General features: G+C 45.5%; 1 protein-coding gene across 1 annotated transcript; it reads right to left on the bottom strand.

Annotated features, from left to right (window-relative positions):
* Window positions 1-8,230: 8,230 nt before the first annotated feature.
* On the bottom strand, window positions 8,231-15,161 carry TAPBPL (TAP binding protein like). The gene is made up of 7 exons (XM_003202668.4): window positions 14,997-15,161; window positions 14,305-14,541; window positions 11,082-11,360; window positions 10,419-10,760; window positions 9,965-10,288; window positions 9,215-9,307; window positions 8,231-8,904 (listed from the first exon to the last, which is right to left on the bottom strand). Exons 1-7 carry the CDS (start codon window positions 15,043-15,045, stop codon window positions 8,864-8,866), a joined length of 1,365 nt encoding a protein of 454 aa, XP_003202716.2. The 5' UTR covers window positions 15,046-15,161; the 3' UTR covers window positions 8,231-8,863.
* Window positions 15,162-15,272: the final 111 nt, after the last annotated feature.

The raw sequence follows: 15,272 nt of genomic DNA, 5'->3' as shown, positions 1-15,272 counted from the left end.
TCCTCCTCCTCCTCTCTCTCTCTCTCCTCTCCTCTCCTCTCCTCTCCTCTCCTCTCCTCTCCTCTCCTCTCCTCTCCTCTCCTCTCCTCTCCTCTCCTCTCCTCTCCTCTCCTCTCCTCTCCTCTCCTCTCCTCTCCTCTCCTCTCCTTGTCTCAGAAGAGAAGAAGAACTAGAAGACTTCATTTTTCCATTTCCATTTTTCATTTGAAGGGAAAGATAAAACTCACTGGAAGTCACGAGACAGCCCCTCTTTACTCCTTGGCTGTTTTGCCTACAGCATTAGAGTAAGGACTTTGGTTTCAGAAACTCTGTTTCTCATTTTATTCGATTTATTAACTTTGATTCCAACCATATTGAATTATATTGTGTTATTTCACATTCCACTGCTATATTTAGTAAATCAAACTTTTCTGTAGCTCATTGCTGCTGCTATCCTTCATCCGGCCCATCTCCCTACCTTTTCCCTTCCCTCCTCTGCCCTTTCCTGGGGTGAGGGTCTGTGGGTGCCTTCATCCCCTTGTCATGGAACCTAGGCCAAACAAGGGCCATGACAGCAGTACACCTCTTGGTTTGGTGCTATGCACATATATCTGCTGAAGTAATTGATCTTCTATGGTAAGAACTTAATAGAGTATTGATGGTATTTCATGGGAGGATGCGTCGATGAGAATGGTATGTATATACATAAATGTATAAAACAAGAGGGGTAAAACAGAAAGTCATAATGAAATCACTGTTAAATAAATAAACACATGACTTCAGAAGTGGTTGAAAAAGTGGAAAAGAAAATGGTGTTGAAAGTGGGGAGAGATGAGTGAAAAGGTAACTAACGAAGGAAAAAGAAGAACACTGTGCCCTCCTTCCCCACCTGGACATGGTGGAGAGGTTTGCAGGCTGCAGTGATGCTGCAATATAGGCTAGCAAATTATACAACTCCCAGATGACTCACACCAGACAATTCGGAGCACAGGAGACAGACTGAAGTTAATCCACAAACCCTTAAAACAATGGCATATTGCTATTCCTCCCTTTGCAGCCATGTTCCATTCCTTTTCCTCTCTTTGTCATTGTTGGTCTTCCCTATCTGGGTCACTCAGCTCTCCATCAGTGTTGGCCAGTACCACCCTTCTTTTTGTAGCATCACAGGATCAAAGAATCATAGAATGGTTTGTGTTGGAAGGGACCTTAGAGATCATGTAGTTCCAAATCCCCTGCCGTGGGCAGGGCTGCACCCACTAGCTCAGGCTGCCAGGACCCCATCCAATTTGGTCTTGAACAACTCCAGGGAGAGGGGAACCTCAGCTTCTCTGGGCAGCCTGTGCCAGTGCCTCACCACTGTCAATAAAAAAATCTGTTAGTAAATTATTATTATTTTTTTTTAATCTGTCAGTAAAAAAGCAGTCATTCTCTGAACCACCACTAGTCAGTGTTATTGTCTCGTACTCTCCCTGCACCACTAGTCTTCATTGTCACCCCTAGTCCCTCCTGCCACCTCTTGTAACTCTATATCATCACATCAGCTGAACCTATTGAGCTAATGTTGCTATTCGCTCTTACTTCTCACTTCCTCCCAGTGCAACAACCCAACACTTAGGGCTGTAATCCTATTTTTGCCACCTGATGGTCTACACTACTGCTAAAATCCTGCTCTCTACCTTTCGTTGTTCTTCAGCTACTTCTCTCCTTCCCATTCTGCTTTGGTGGACCTTGCTGTTTTGACGTATCAACCAGCACTAATGCCCTGTTACCAGCCCCTGCTGCAACTGTTTTCTTCTGGCTGCCCGAAGGTAATGCTGTTACTTTCATGGGGAAGTTAAGGTCATGGCAGAAATCTCTGCCTCTATGCTCCAGTGTTGACTGGACAGATCATCCTGGCAGAACCCATTCTTGTGCAGGGTGGGGTTCGTCTATAAATGTGCCTGAATCTGAAGTGACTGTGAAAAGGCTGATCAGCATGCTGATGAAGAGAGCAGTGACAGCAACTGCTAGGAGCAATGGCACTTGTCCAAGGGTTTTAAAGCAACTCAAGAGTACAATAGTTGAGCTGCTCCCAGCATTGTGTGACCCATGTTTCATTTCACTGTGGCACCTGGGGAGGGGAAGGCAGTAAATGTGATGCCAGCTCTTAAAGACATTACAGGGGTACTGGATAAAAATGGACAGCTTCAATTCATGGAGGTGACTAAACCACAGAAAGCACATTCATAGAATTATATAATTATAAAATCACAGAGTCACAGAATGCTTTAGGTTGCAAAGGACCTTAAAAATTCATCCAGGAAATCCATTACCTGAAAATGTTTGCAGGCTGGGAGAGTATTGCTAAGAAGTGTGATATATTTACCCCGTTCTTCCTCTTCAACTTGAACTTTCCCCAAGAAGGGAGAGGAGGAGACTAGAGAAAGAGAAATCAGGAAGAGATAAAATGATTATGGTGATGAATGGGTAAACAGAAGGAGAGGATAAGTACCAAACAATTAAAAACATAAAACAGAGCACAGCAGCAGTACCCACTGCTTCCTGAAGGCATCTGAGGGTGCCAGGTGTTAGATGCTGTCCTGGAATCCTTTGCAACAGAACAGACAGCAGGAGGGAATAGAAACATGCTATGTAATTGCCAGGACCACCCTTCAATCAGGGATCCTCCTCCTGGAGCTGCAAGTGGCCGGGAACAGGTGGTGGTGGAGGTTCTGGGGCTTCTTGAGACTTCAGATGAAAATGCCATTAGTGAAAAGATGAGGGATAACTACAGACAGAGTCTAAGAGGGTCTGGATAAACTGGAAGAATGCCTAAGCTTGGCACACCACTTGATATCTTATGTCCCCAGTAGACCGTGTGTCATACTATCAGCCTAAGAATAGTGTGTGCTATGGTCTATCTCCTGGGAACAGAACACATACTTGGATGAATGTTACCTGGTAGTGTTGGAGCCACCTTGCAGAGTTTTTGGCTCTTTGGGTGTTGCGGTTCAGGCATTTTCACCCAACTGCTAGTGAGGAGGACAGCAGCAGTGACAGAGGGGTGTGTTTGTGTCAGCACCAGAAACATAAGTGTGGGTGGTGGATCTCTCCTTTCTCCTTTTTCAGGGTTTGTAGGGGCAGGGTATGAGAGAAGGAGCTCCTGATGCTGCAGACATCGCATCCAGATGTGGACATTCCTCTGATGTCCATTGCTGGGAAGTGAGAGATTCACTTCACATGTCTGCAAACCTGTACCTTACTCTGCAAGAATTCCTTGTTGGTTGTTGCCTCTGGGCACAACTCATCCCCCACACAGCCTGGGCCACCATGGGCCTCATCATGGACCACTACCATGAACCTCACCAAGAACTGCTGGCAACCGCTTCTGGTCCAAAAGATCAGACTGAAACCATCCATCGCCATTGCAGGTGGGCTTTCTAAGCTTCTCAGTCAGTTTTTCAACTAGAGTGACATTTCGTATTTTTGATATCTGCTTATTGAAGGAGATCTATTGAGAATCCACCTTTGTGTTGTAGGTATCTGCAGTTTTGTCTGTACTGGGAGGAGGACCACATTTTTGCAGTGGGTAAGAGCTGGACTGGTTTAGCATGACACACCTTGCTGTGGAGAGAAGGAATGGAGCTGGGGATCTAGAGTATTTTGTCTGGGACACAAGGTAGGGAATGCTTGTAACAGAGCTGGAGAACTTCAGATTTGGCAAGATCAACTCTTTCTCTCTCTCTCTCTTCTTTTTTTTTCTTTTCCTAAATGTATGAAATATTACAAGAGATTTGTAACCTATTGTATCCTTGCTTCCATCAGTGTGCTCCAGGTAGAGTTCAGGCCAGAAAAAGTGATCAGTGCAGAAAACTGTAGTTACTGAGAAAAGCAAACACACAGTGCTAGTGAATATGTGTCTTTGATCAGCATTTCATACTTTTCCCAGAGAAAAGCTCAAGGGCAGTGTTCCTACAGGCCAGTTCTGTGAAGAAGCTGCCACTGGATGGTTGTGAGATAGTCTTCTCTAGGAAGAGAGCTACCCAAAAAGAACTGTGAGGACCGCTATGCCAAGCTCTTGAAATGAAGCTTCTTGCATCAAGATTCTGATCTTCAAGACAAGTGCCCTGATGCTTTGTCCCATCCCACCCAAATCAGATGGGTCATAGTGATTCCTTGCAGCTCATTGACAAAGACAGGAAGATATGGGAAGAGCTGGTGTTGTTTCCAGGATCAATGTGGAAATCTGTTTCTTGTTGCACACCAGGGTCAAATAAGTAACTGTCCATTGTTGCTTGGTGGACTGTATGGGATATGTGATTGATTGATTTCTGTACATTAGTCTTTGTTATAAGTTTGTGAGAGATGCAGCTGACTGGTGGAATTTGAAGCTTCTCAGCCTGAGCATGTGGTACCAAGGTGGAGATAAAGTTTATGAAGGCCAGCGGGGAGCTGTATAATCGTAACACTTCAGGCACAAAAGAAGGATTCTTCCTAGTCAGATCTGTGATGACCTTGGTGATTACAAGTAAGGACGAGCACGGCCTGAGGGAGAGTGGACTCCTGGTATCTTCAGAGATGTCACTCTCAAATGTTTCAAGAGTGACATCTCTGTGGTTGAAAAAGCAACGCTTGCTCATCTTGTCCTTGCTGTGGTGCCTTAAAACAGGACCACTGAATTCCAGTGGTGTGTAAGCAGCTGCTGCATGGCTGGAGAGGGCTGCATGCTGGTGGTCTGTGTGATAGTTGACCACTCATATACATTGTCTGCCATATTCCAGAAAAGGGCTTTGACTCAGCAAAGCATCTGTTCTGCAGTCTGGCTCTAGAGAAGCAGTGTCCCCAATTGCTCTGAATGATATACTGCCAAGTGGAAGCAAGCTCAGAGTTTATTTAAACACTTTACAGATGCCTTCTCATTGATGCACATTTGCTTTGAAATGCATACCAGTCAAAATTTAGCTATGTTCATAAGATGCATCTAAACCAATGTAGTTAGACTGCTGGATCAATTTCGCTGGCTTAAATTGGATAAGCAGAGGAATAATTAAGCAAAGGGAACCTCTGTGGAAAAGATGATCTTGAGCTCAGCTTTGTTCACAGTGACAGCTCATTCAGTATCACGTTAGGCGTTTTTGCAGTCTTCATTCACAATACAACAGTCACAGCCCCTAGGTATAACCATGTAAGCACTTGATCTTATGCTTTGCAGGCTGACAAAAATCCCTAACAAATCTCATGTCTTATATCAAATAAAATTCCTAAAGAACCGATTTAATACTTCTATATTTAATATTTATTTGTATGATACAGCATATCCTGTGGCAGGTTGTCTAGCAAGCAACTGCTCAGACGATGACCAAATTCCTGTTCCATTCATGTGGCCATATACTGGTGCCACGTGGCACTTAGCCACTGTGCATTTGACCTTGGAAAGCAGTATGGCTGTCTGCCAGGGACGTACAACATATAATATTACTTATTCATATCCTTATAATGTAATTAAGCTCATCTTTGATAAACTCTCAGTCTCTTAGTAGCATTTTCTGTAATAAGCATTTTATATTTAAAATATAAAGAATATTGTCATTAAGCACATCACTTTGTTTCAGTGTGTAGGCCTAATTTCTTGTGGCTTAAATTCAGCTCGAGACCTTCAGGGTCACAGCATTCAGATCACAAGTGGGGAGCATCACAGAGCAGGCGCCTGGGTAAAATTAAAGTGCTGTGATATATTTCTCCTTACAAAGAGTATGGCAACTCCTAATGTATCTCCTATACCTCTCAATTATTTTTTCTTTGCTTTACACTGTCTAATTGGCCAATGGATTAATACCTGCCTCAGAGCCTGGTGTGCCTGGAAAGGGTTTGGGTTTTTTGACCTCTTCTCAATTTACATGAGATCAGGCCTGTTGGCAACCAATAGGAGTAACTTATCCTGCTGACGGAAAGGGGTCTTACAATGGGAGTTGGGAAGGTTCGTTGACAGAGCTTTAAACTAGGCATGAGGAAGGGTGGGGGTGTAACTTGGGTCACTAGTATGGAGCCTGTATGTAACGTCCCAGCGCTTGTGGGAGAGGGATGCGCTAGGAAGATCCCACAGTCTTGTGTCTTGGTGAAGAAGGAGGATGACTCATCTTCTTGTAGGAAGAACACAAGGGCTGCTGTGAGGCTGTTAGCTACAAAACACCTGGGTATGGTCAAGAGGGTACTAGGGCTACTCCCACTCAAAAAGTGGCCCAGCTCAGGGGCTTTTACACTAATGCACACAGCATGGGTAATAAACAGGAGGAGCTGGAGGCCATCGTGTGGTTGGAAAGCTATCACAGCTGGAGTGCTGTGATGGATGGCTACTGACTTTTCAAAAGTGATAGACAAGGCAGAAAAAACGGTGGTGTAGCCCTCTGTGTTAAGAAAGAATGCTAATGTATAGAAACTAATGATGATGGTGATAGGGTTGAGAGCTTATGGGTCAGAATAAAAGCGAGGGCCAATAAGATTGATATTATCATGGGAGTCTGCTACAGGCCACCCAACCAGGATGAAGAGGTGGACAAGACATTTAATAGACAGTTGGGTGAGGTCTCAAGGTCTCTACCCCTTGTTCTAATGGGGGACTTCAGCTTCCCAGACATCTGCAGATAGGGAACTGTCCCAGAGGTTCCTAGATTGTGTGGGAGATAACTTCCTGACTCAGCTGGTGAAGGAGCCAACAAGGGGAAGCAAAATCCTGGACCTGCTGTTTGTTAACAAAGAAGGTCTTGTGGGGAATGTAAAGGTTGGAGGCCATCTGGACATAGTGATCACAAGATGCTAGGTTTCTCGGTCCTTGTCAAACCACAGAGGGGAGTCAACAGAACTGCCACCTTGGACTTCTGGAGGGCAGACTGTAACCTCTTAAGGACCATGGTTGAGAGGGTCCCTTGGGAGGCAGTTTAGGAGGGCATGGGAGCCCATGAAGGTGGAGGGTTGTTAGGGTAGTATGGCTAGGTTGTGGTTGGACTTGATGATCTTTACGATCTTTTCCAACCTGAGCCATTCTATGATGCTATGATTCTATGAAAAGACAGACAAATCACCAGCTCTCATTTCATACACAACAAAGACATTGGCATTTTGTTAAATTAAAAAACATCAATGTCTCTTTTAACTAAGGTCATTAACTGGTTTTGATTAAATGACAGTAATCTGTTCTTTATTTAAATATCTTGTGAGATAGTCTACCATTTTTGCTGGCAGGCAGCAAGGAAAATCCACTGAGTATATTTTGTCTTATCCTACTTGGAGCATGCCTAAATTTAACTTGCAGCTGTTGATTCTCCCTGTGCCTGTCTCTGCAGGTTGAAGTGCCATGGGTGCTGACACTTTGTGGTGTAATTAAAGGAAACAGTCATAGTAAGATCAGAGCAGTGTCTCAAAACACCTCCCTAGAAGACAATTTCTGAGCTTCCTTATTGGTCATTTAGCCCTGGATCACCTCCAGACTTTCCATACATATTTTTAAAAAGTGTGGGCACCTGCACTGTAGATGGTTTAACAGAGTTTTATGGTTCAATGGCATGGGAACAGTGTGGTGGTCTGGTACACAAGGAAATGCCACCAGCACTACTGAACATCTTGTACTGATTGGTTATGTTCAGATGAACAGATGAGCATTACTGATCTGAAGGATTCAGTCCACTTGCCATTTGCAACTCCCATTAACAATGATTTTAAATGGTATCTCCGCTCCTAGCACTAGACTCACCATTCTTTCTTGCAGAGGCACACACTTTTGGCAGTAATTGATGCTGCTTTTATTAGATTTACATTCTCTGGGAGATGGTTGTTGCCATCTAACACTCACATGTGTCGTCTTGCTTTCTCTCTAAACGCTGGCACCACACACTTTTGTATCTTGGGATTTCCAGAATATTCTAATACACCTAAGTTAATTGGACCAGACACTTCCTCAGCCAAATCTTTTACGATGCTGAGATGCAAATTATCTCAGCCTATTGATCTAAAAATACTTAAGCTTAATAATTACAGTTAAAAACACTCCTTATTTTGAAAATGCAATACATCCACATTTAATCTGAGTACATAATTCTATTTATTTTTAAAAACATTTAATTTTGTCTGTATTTTTCACAACAGCAGACCTCTAATTTGTAAACTTAAATCTGAAATTTTTATTAAAAGTTTTGTTGTAAGTTTCCACAGGAGAGCTTTCACCATCTTGTTCTGACTGCTGCACTTGCAATATAAGCAACTTGCTCAGTTTGAAGATTAACAATTTTGCCTACACATTTGCCTAGCTCTACGGTTAAAACACCTACACACACGTACATAAATATATTCCTTCAAACCTTAAAACATTAAGAAAGTATACATATATACATCTACAGCTATGTACCTATATACAACGTATGTTAATTCATTGTATAACTATTTACATCTACATGTACACCTATCTATACAGACTCACACACGTACAGTAATATAAACACTCATCTATATGCAGCATCCCAGCAGAGCTGAGGCTGTCAATGTTGTTCTGAGGTGAAAACACACTTTACTGTTTCTCTTCTCATACTCCATTCTTGAATGGTCACTCAGCTCCTCCAGCTGGGTAAGCCCTTCCCCTTCTGTACCATTATCTCTGTCAGTACTTGGACAAGACTGACTCTACTGAGAAGGACATGGCACAGGCTCCCCAGGGCACAGCCCCAAGCTTCCAGAATTCAAGAGGCGTCTCGACAGTGCTCTGTCATATGGTTTGGTTTTTGTATGTTCCTGGTGTGGAGCCAGAAACTGCACTCAATGATCCTTATGGGTCCCTTCCAACTCAGGGTATTGTATGATTCTATGATTCTAAGAGAAGAGAGACAGTGGAGGGCAGGTGGCTGATATGAGAGTTCTTCTACTCTGAAGCTGTTAGAAGTTGCTCTGGCTTTGGTTCAGCTGAAAAGGAAAGAAATAAAGGAAAAATATCCTAAGATTCATAAAGACCAAACTGTACAGACCATCACCCCTGTGCAGAGATCCACCAGAAGCAAATGGAGAAGAGCACTTAAGCCCTGCCATGCTCAGCAGAGCTGGGAGGATCACAGGCCTCCAGCTATGGGATCATAGTCCTGCACACTGCAAAGCAGGGAAGGAAAGGGAGCAGCAGCCATAGGTCAGCCAGATGACCTATGGCAGGTGAGCTGCCTATGCCAGGAAGATGTTGCTTGTCCCATCTCCCATATTAGGGAAATGGCTCAGTGCTTACCTGCTCTTTTCCTTCTGAGCACAATGAAGAGGACAGTAATGAAAATGGCAGTGGCAATGGCCCCTCCTACCAGTCCTTCCGATTCTGTGTGTTCTGTAGGGGAAGAGGAGTATCAGGGATGTCATATGCACTTGAGCAGCCAGTGATTGTCCCAGCTAATCAAACCCCCTGGCATCTGACAATACATACGCTCTCGTCAGCTGTGACAAGAAACACATGCACTAAGGCCATTAACATAGGGCCAAATTATACTGGCTAGATAGATATGACGTAACTTGTTAAACGACAGCATTGCTTGTTTTTCCCTGATGGGTCAGGAGAAAGGAGAGCAACCTCCTACTGGGGAGGAGAGCAAGGACATTGACAGCCCATCAACTCTAAAGGGCAGCAGCACTCTTTGCAGTGCTGGGACTACAGCTCCCCAGCAGCTTCACCCTCCAGTTGAACAACGAGTCCAGCTGGGTGCCCAGCTCCTTGGGCATGGCTGTTCTCTTGTCTCTGTCCAAGTGCTTTGTTTTTAGTCATAATATCTCTCATCCCTTGTAGGAAATGAGATAATTGCTGACTCAAAATCTTCAGACTAAGGGAGTGAAACAGAAGAGAGGATGGGTACAAGAGGATACCAGGAGGAAAGCAGGGAGAAGTAGGCATGCATGATGCACCCGAGAGATTTTAAACCTTTTGGTAGGTAATGAGGTGGCAGGAGGTGTGGGCAGGGTGAAGAATATGTCACTCAACCTTGACACTCACCTGGTGCCTTCAGATGGGTGCTGATGGAGATGGGCGCCTCCAGAGCCACATGTGAAACATGGCAGGTGTAGGTGGCTGGAGCCTGCACTGTGGCTGAACTGATGCTGAGGTAGGAGGCGATGCTGTAGGTGCCATCTCGGCTTTGCCGGTGACTGGAGAAGCGTGTGTTTGAGAGACTGATTTCTACCTCATCCTCAGGACTCTTCTGTGTCCAGCTCACTGAGATGTCCAGGGGGTAATAGCCAGCAATGTTGCACGTCAGAGTAATGGTCTCATCTCTCTCGAATGACACCTCTGTTGGAAACATACGAACTCTTGGGGGCTCTGGAAGGAAATAGACAGGGAATTGACTGGGTCAGAAACTGAGCAGGGAACACAAATGGTATCCAGCCACAAGCTGCCTGTGACAATGAGTATTGGGAGCAACAGGGTGACCTTTCAGTGCCTTCCTTACCAGCCACCAGCAGCTGTATATTGTGTTGGATTTGGTGCTGTGCTGTGGACACCAAGCAGATGTACATCCCCTCATCATCCACGGTTGCTTCCTGCAAGGTAAGCGATGCATCCCCATTACCCAGCAGCTGCTCCACATCTACATGGAATTTTGGCTGCACTGTTGTGTCTTCATTCCCCACATGGTATTGGAAGAGGCTGCGACCACTGCCTCGGTGCTGCCTCCTCCACTCCAGGGAGGACAGTAGGAAGCTGGGAGCCAAGGCAAAGCGGCAGTCAAGGGTGATGGAGCTGCCAAGACGTGTCCGCAGGGAAGTGTTGTTTGATGATGATTGAAATTCCACTAGAAACAGAAAGGAGCATTAAAGGCAAGCAGTGAATTAAATCAAAGTGGGTAAAGAAGGCGTTCTCAAGTGGGAGGTGTGGGCAGTGACATCCTCACCCCAAGCAGGCCCCTTGTGTGATGCTTCAGGGGCCACCTGGGCAGAAGAACTGGAAGGAAGCCAGTCCTGTGGGGTTAACAGGGTTGACAATCAAGTGAACACCAAGTATATGCCGTGGTCTTGAAGGACAAAGCACTTGTTTGGAAGGCACCTGAACAAGTGACAACCTGCTGTGGATATCCCTGCTTGAGCAGGGCTGGGATCCCAGGCCACCTGGTCACCTGTAGTCAGCAGAGTCCCCTCCTTGCTCATTGGAATCTTCAGCTTTGGGTGCAGTCTCACATCGTGTTCATCCTTCTGGCTGGTGCAGCTGGGTCCTCTGAGCAGCAGGGCAATGCTGATCCCGCTGGAGAGCCGAATGGCGGCTAGGAACCATGAGGTAGAGCAGAGACCATTGCCCTCTTGCTGAAAACTATATGGCGAAAGCTCACAGCTCACTTCCTCCCCACTGCAATCCACATGCAGCAGGGCGTCTGCGTATGGGATGGACACTAGCTGTGCTGTGAGGAGAGAGAAGAGAAGAATTGTCTGGATCTGAAAGGAAGACAGAGCAAGCTGATGAGAAACTCCATGCACTATGATGTCAGTCAGAACACAGAAATGCAAGGCTAAGTTTATCAAATGGAGGTCTGTAAAGAATATGAGATCATATTTGCTGTGGTTGCTTTACATCCCTTAGTCTGCTGGCTTCATTTCACCCAGCACAGGGTTTACTGTGGGCAAAGGAAGCTGTTAGAAAAGGGGAGTAAGCAAAACAGATTCTTGTCAGCCGACTCAAGTAAGTTGTATGTGTGAAATAACCAGTAAAGACTTGCAATGTTTATTCTTTTAGGGTCTGAACGCTTTTTAATCAAAGCATGTAGGCATAAGCACCCTATGTGACCCCATAACTGACATCACTGGAAATTAACTTAGTGTCTGCAGTACATGAAAGAATCATAGAATCATAGAATATCCCAGGTTGGAATAAGTACGTGAAAGAATCATAGAATCATAGAATATCCCAGGTTGGGATAAGGATCACTGAGTCCAACTCCTGGCTCCACACAAAACCACCCCAAATTCACACCCTATGTCTGAGAGAGATGTCCAAATGCTCCTTGAACTCCAGCAGCTTGGGGCTGTGCCCACTGCCCTGGGCAGCCTGTGCCAGGGCAGCATCACCCTTTGGTGAAGAATCTTTTCCTGTTATCCAACCTGACCCTTTCACAGCTTCATACCATTCCCTCAGGTTCTATAGCTTGTCACCAGAGAGCAGAGCTCAGAGCTGCCCCTCCACTCCCTGTGAGGAGCTGCAGGCCACCATGAGGCCACCCCTCAGCCTCCTCTGCTCTGGACTGAACAAAGGTCTTCATGTGTCTTCCCCTCCAGACCCTCCACCATCTTTTGTAGCCTTCCTTTGGCCACTCTCTAATAGCTTTATGTCTATTTGGAACTGTGGTGGCCCAATCTATACCCAGTGCTTGAGGTGAGACCACACCAATGCAGAGCAGAGCAGGACAATCACTTTCCTTGCTCAGCTGGCAGTGCTGGGCCTGGTGCATCTCAGGATACAGCTGGCCTTCCTGGCTGCCCGTTGACGCATGTTCAGCTTGTTTTTGACCCTAAAATCCCAAAAACTGTACATGAGCCAGCAGTGTGTGCTCTTGCAGCCCTGAGCTGCATCAAAAGAGAAGTGGCTAGAAGGGAGAGGGAGGTGATTGCCCTCCTCCACTCTGCTCTCGTGGAGGCCCCATCTGGAGTACTGGGTCCAGGCCTGGGGCCCCCAGTGCAAGAAAGATGCAGACCTTTTGGAGTGGGTCCAGAGGAGGGACATGAAGATGATCAGAGGACTGGAGCACCTCTCCTACAATTAAAGATTGAAGGAGTTGGGATTGTTTAGCTTAGAAAAGAGAAAGCTCCAGGAAGAGCTCATTGCAATTTTCCAAAATTTGGAAGGAGTTTACAAGCAGAGGGTGATCAACTTTTTATGCAGGTAGATAGTGATAGGGCAAGGGGGGATGGATTTAAAATGAAAGAGGAGAGGTTCAGGTTAGATATTAGGAAGAAACTCTTCACTCAGAACATGGTGAGGCACGTTGTGTGGAGTAGGTGGTGGATGTCCCATCCCTGGAGGCATTCAGGGCCAGGTGTGATGAGTTCCTGGGCAGCTTTATCTAGTGAGTGGCAATGCTGCCCACAGCAGGGGGTTGGAACGAGATGGTCTTTGAGGTCCTTTCCAACCCAAGCCATTCTAAAATTCTAAATTCTAAAATAATTTTCTCTGTAATTTTACTAGGCACTAAACTGAGCCTGACAGGCCTGTATTTACCAGGGTATTCTTTCTCATCCTTTTTGAAGATTGGAGTGATTGCCAGCTTCCATTCAATTGGGAGATTTTCAGATTCCCAAGGCCTGTCTGTAGCATGCTGAACACACCCATGCCTTGTTCAATCACACCCCAGCAGGAAAGCTTAGACCCATGCTAACTGACCCTGCTGGGCCTTGGATAAGCTTGTATGTAAGCACTTGTTTGCATATAAGCATTGTGTGCAGCTAATTTGACCAGAGTGAAATACAAGCTTGGACCTTTGCTTTGCTGTGTTTGTGAAGTTTCACAAAAAGCCAGGCTATAGAGGAGGACTGCAGGCTGGCACGCAGAAATGAAGTAAAAAGAGACAAGTACACACTACTGACCTTCTGAGAGAGACAGTGCTACTTCATGCATGCTGACTAAGATACTAATATTGTTAGTAGTAACAAAAGGTGGGAGTGCTCTTTATGAATGCAATAATAAAACATAGAGCCATAATTTTCAAGATGTTATTGACAAAGGATTTTCCAGGAGACAACCCAGTATAGGCCCTGTAGAAGGGAGATGCAGCAGCAGGGTTTCTAACCTTCCACAAAATTCCTTTCTTAAAGTCTTAATTGCTAAACGTAGGAAGTCATGCATAGAACTTTAGCAGCCATTCATATAATAATAGAACAGTTTGGGTTGGAAGAGACTTTAAATATCAGCTAGTTCTAACCTTCAAAAATTAATTCATTAATTAAAAATTTATGAAGGTTGCTACCTCACTTGTGGTCACATCCACTGTTAGGTCTCCATAAACATTCAGCAAGTGTCAGTGAATGCCAGTGGGTGCCATTTTTTCCTCATGTAGGAATTAAATAACAAACTTTTGCTTCAGGTACACTTCCATGTCAGACACCATTTTGTCATACTGCCCCTCTGCTGCCATCTGTCACACAGCAACAAAATGTAATGGAATACTGGTGGGAAGGCCCAGTTTCTACTGCTATACCATTAACATCTGTCCGTGGGCCAGCATAATAAAACAGGAGGCATTACTTGTTCAGCAGTCCTTGTAATTGTCTAAACTCCACTTAAAAGTTCTTTTGGAAAAGCCTGGGGCATGTAGGTGGTAAAAATCCTGGAGGCAGCTCTGATGCCTCACTCACCTGAGGCTTCAAAGATGATGGGAGCAGAGGAGCTGTGGTCTTTCTGTGGGATCTCATAGTTGGTTACATCTCCCAGGGTGCCATCATTTGTGACGCTGAGTCCCCTCAGCACCAGGGTAGCGGGATGCTGAGAGCCACCAAAGGCTCTTGGCAATCCTCCTTCCCCCTCGTAGGAGCAGCTAAGGACAACATCCACCCTGCAGATCTCAGGCACTGGTGTGGTGCCTTCCACTGTCCCTTAGGAGAAGGAAAAGAACTGTTTTAGTGCACGAGCTGCTTTAATCGTAGAATCATAGAATTGTTTGAATTGGGACATTTAAACATAATCTAACCCAACTCCCCTGCAATGAATAGGAGCACCTGCAGCTACATCAAGTTGTTCAGAGCCCCATCCAGCCTGACTTTGAGGGTCTCCAAGGATGGGACTTCCATCATGTCTCTGGGAAACCTGTTCCAGTGCCTTACCACTCTCACAGTCTTCCTTATACCCGATATAAAACTGCCCTCTTTTAGTTTTAAACAATTTTCCCTTGTCATATGACAACAGAACTGCTAAAGAGTCTGTTTCTTACTTTCTTACAACCCCCCTTCAGATAGCAGAAGGCCGCTATCAGGTCTCCTGGCAGCTTTCCCTTCCCCAGGCACTGCAGCAGCAGCAGCATAAGCACAGCCCCGGCCAAGCCCCGGCTCACCTGCCAGCACAGCCGACATGCAGCAGCACAGGATTAGCCCCAGAATCATACTGCCCCTAAGGAGGGGTCTCCTGCAGGCCAAAATGCTCGGAAAACCTAGCTAGAACCAGGCCCTGCCCGAGGCTGCCAGCAGCACCATGCTTTTAATTTCACTTTCACTTTGGAGAAGCAGAAGGGAACCAATCCCAGCACCTCTAAGCCTGTTAACTCTTTCTTTACCAAGTGCAAGGAACTTAGCGTGAGGGCTTAGGCAGTAGGAAAGCGGGATGGAGGAGC

The sequence above is a fragment of the Meleagris gallopavo genome, chromosome 1, assembly GCF_000146605.3.
Source record: "Meleagris gallopavo isolate NT-WF06-2002-E0010 breed Aviagen turkey brand Nicholas breeding stock chromosome 1, Turkey_5.1, whole genome shotgun sequence".
Lineage (NCBI taxonomy): Eukaryota > Metazoa > Chordata > Aves > Galliformes > Phasianidae > Meleagris > Meleagris gallopavo.
The sequence above is the reverse complement of the archived record's forward strand: the minus strand, read 5'-3'. Positions and strand labels throughout refer to the sequence as shown.

Excerpts from the sequence above, each read along its gene's own strand:
- TAPBPL (XM_003202668.4), bottom strand. The coding sequence starts at position 15,045 with ATGATTCTGGGGCTAATCCTGTGCTGCTGCATGTCGGCTGTGCTGGCA. Across the intron at positions 9,308-9,964 it reads CACCCATCTGAAGGCACCAG|AACACACAGAATCGGAAGGA; the intron begins GTGAGTGTCAAG and ends CTTCCCCTACAG. Across the intron at positions 8,905-9,214 it reads GCTCAGAAGGAAAAGAGCAG|CTGAACCAAAGCCAGAGCAA; the intron begins GTAAGCACTGAG and ends TTTCCTTTTCAG.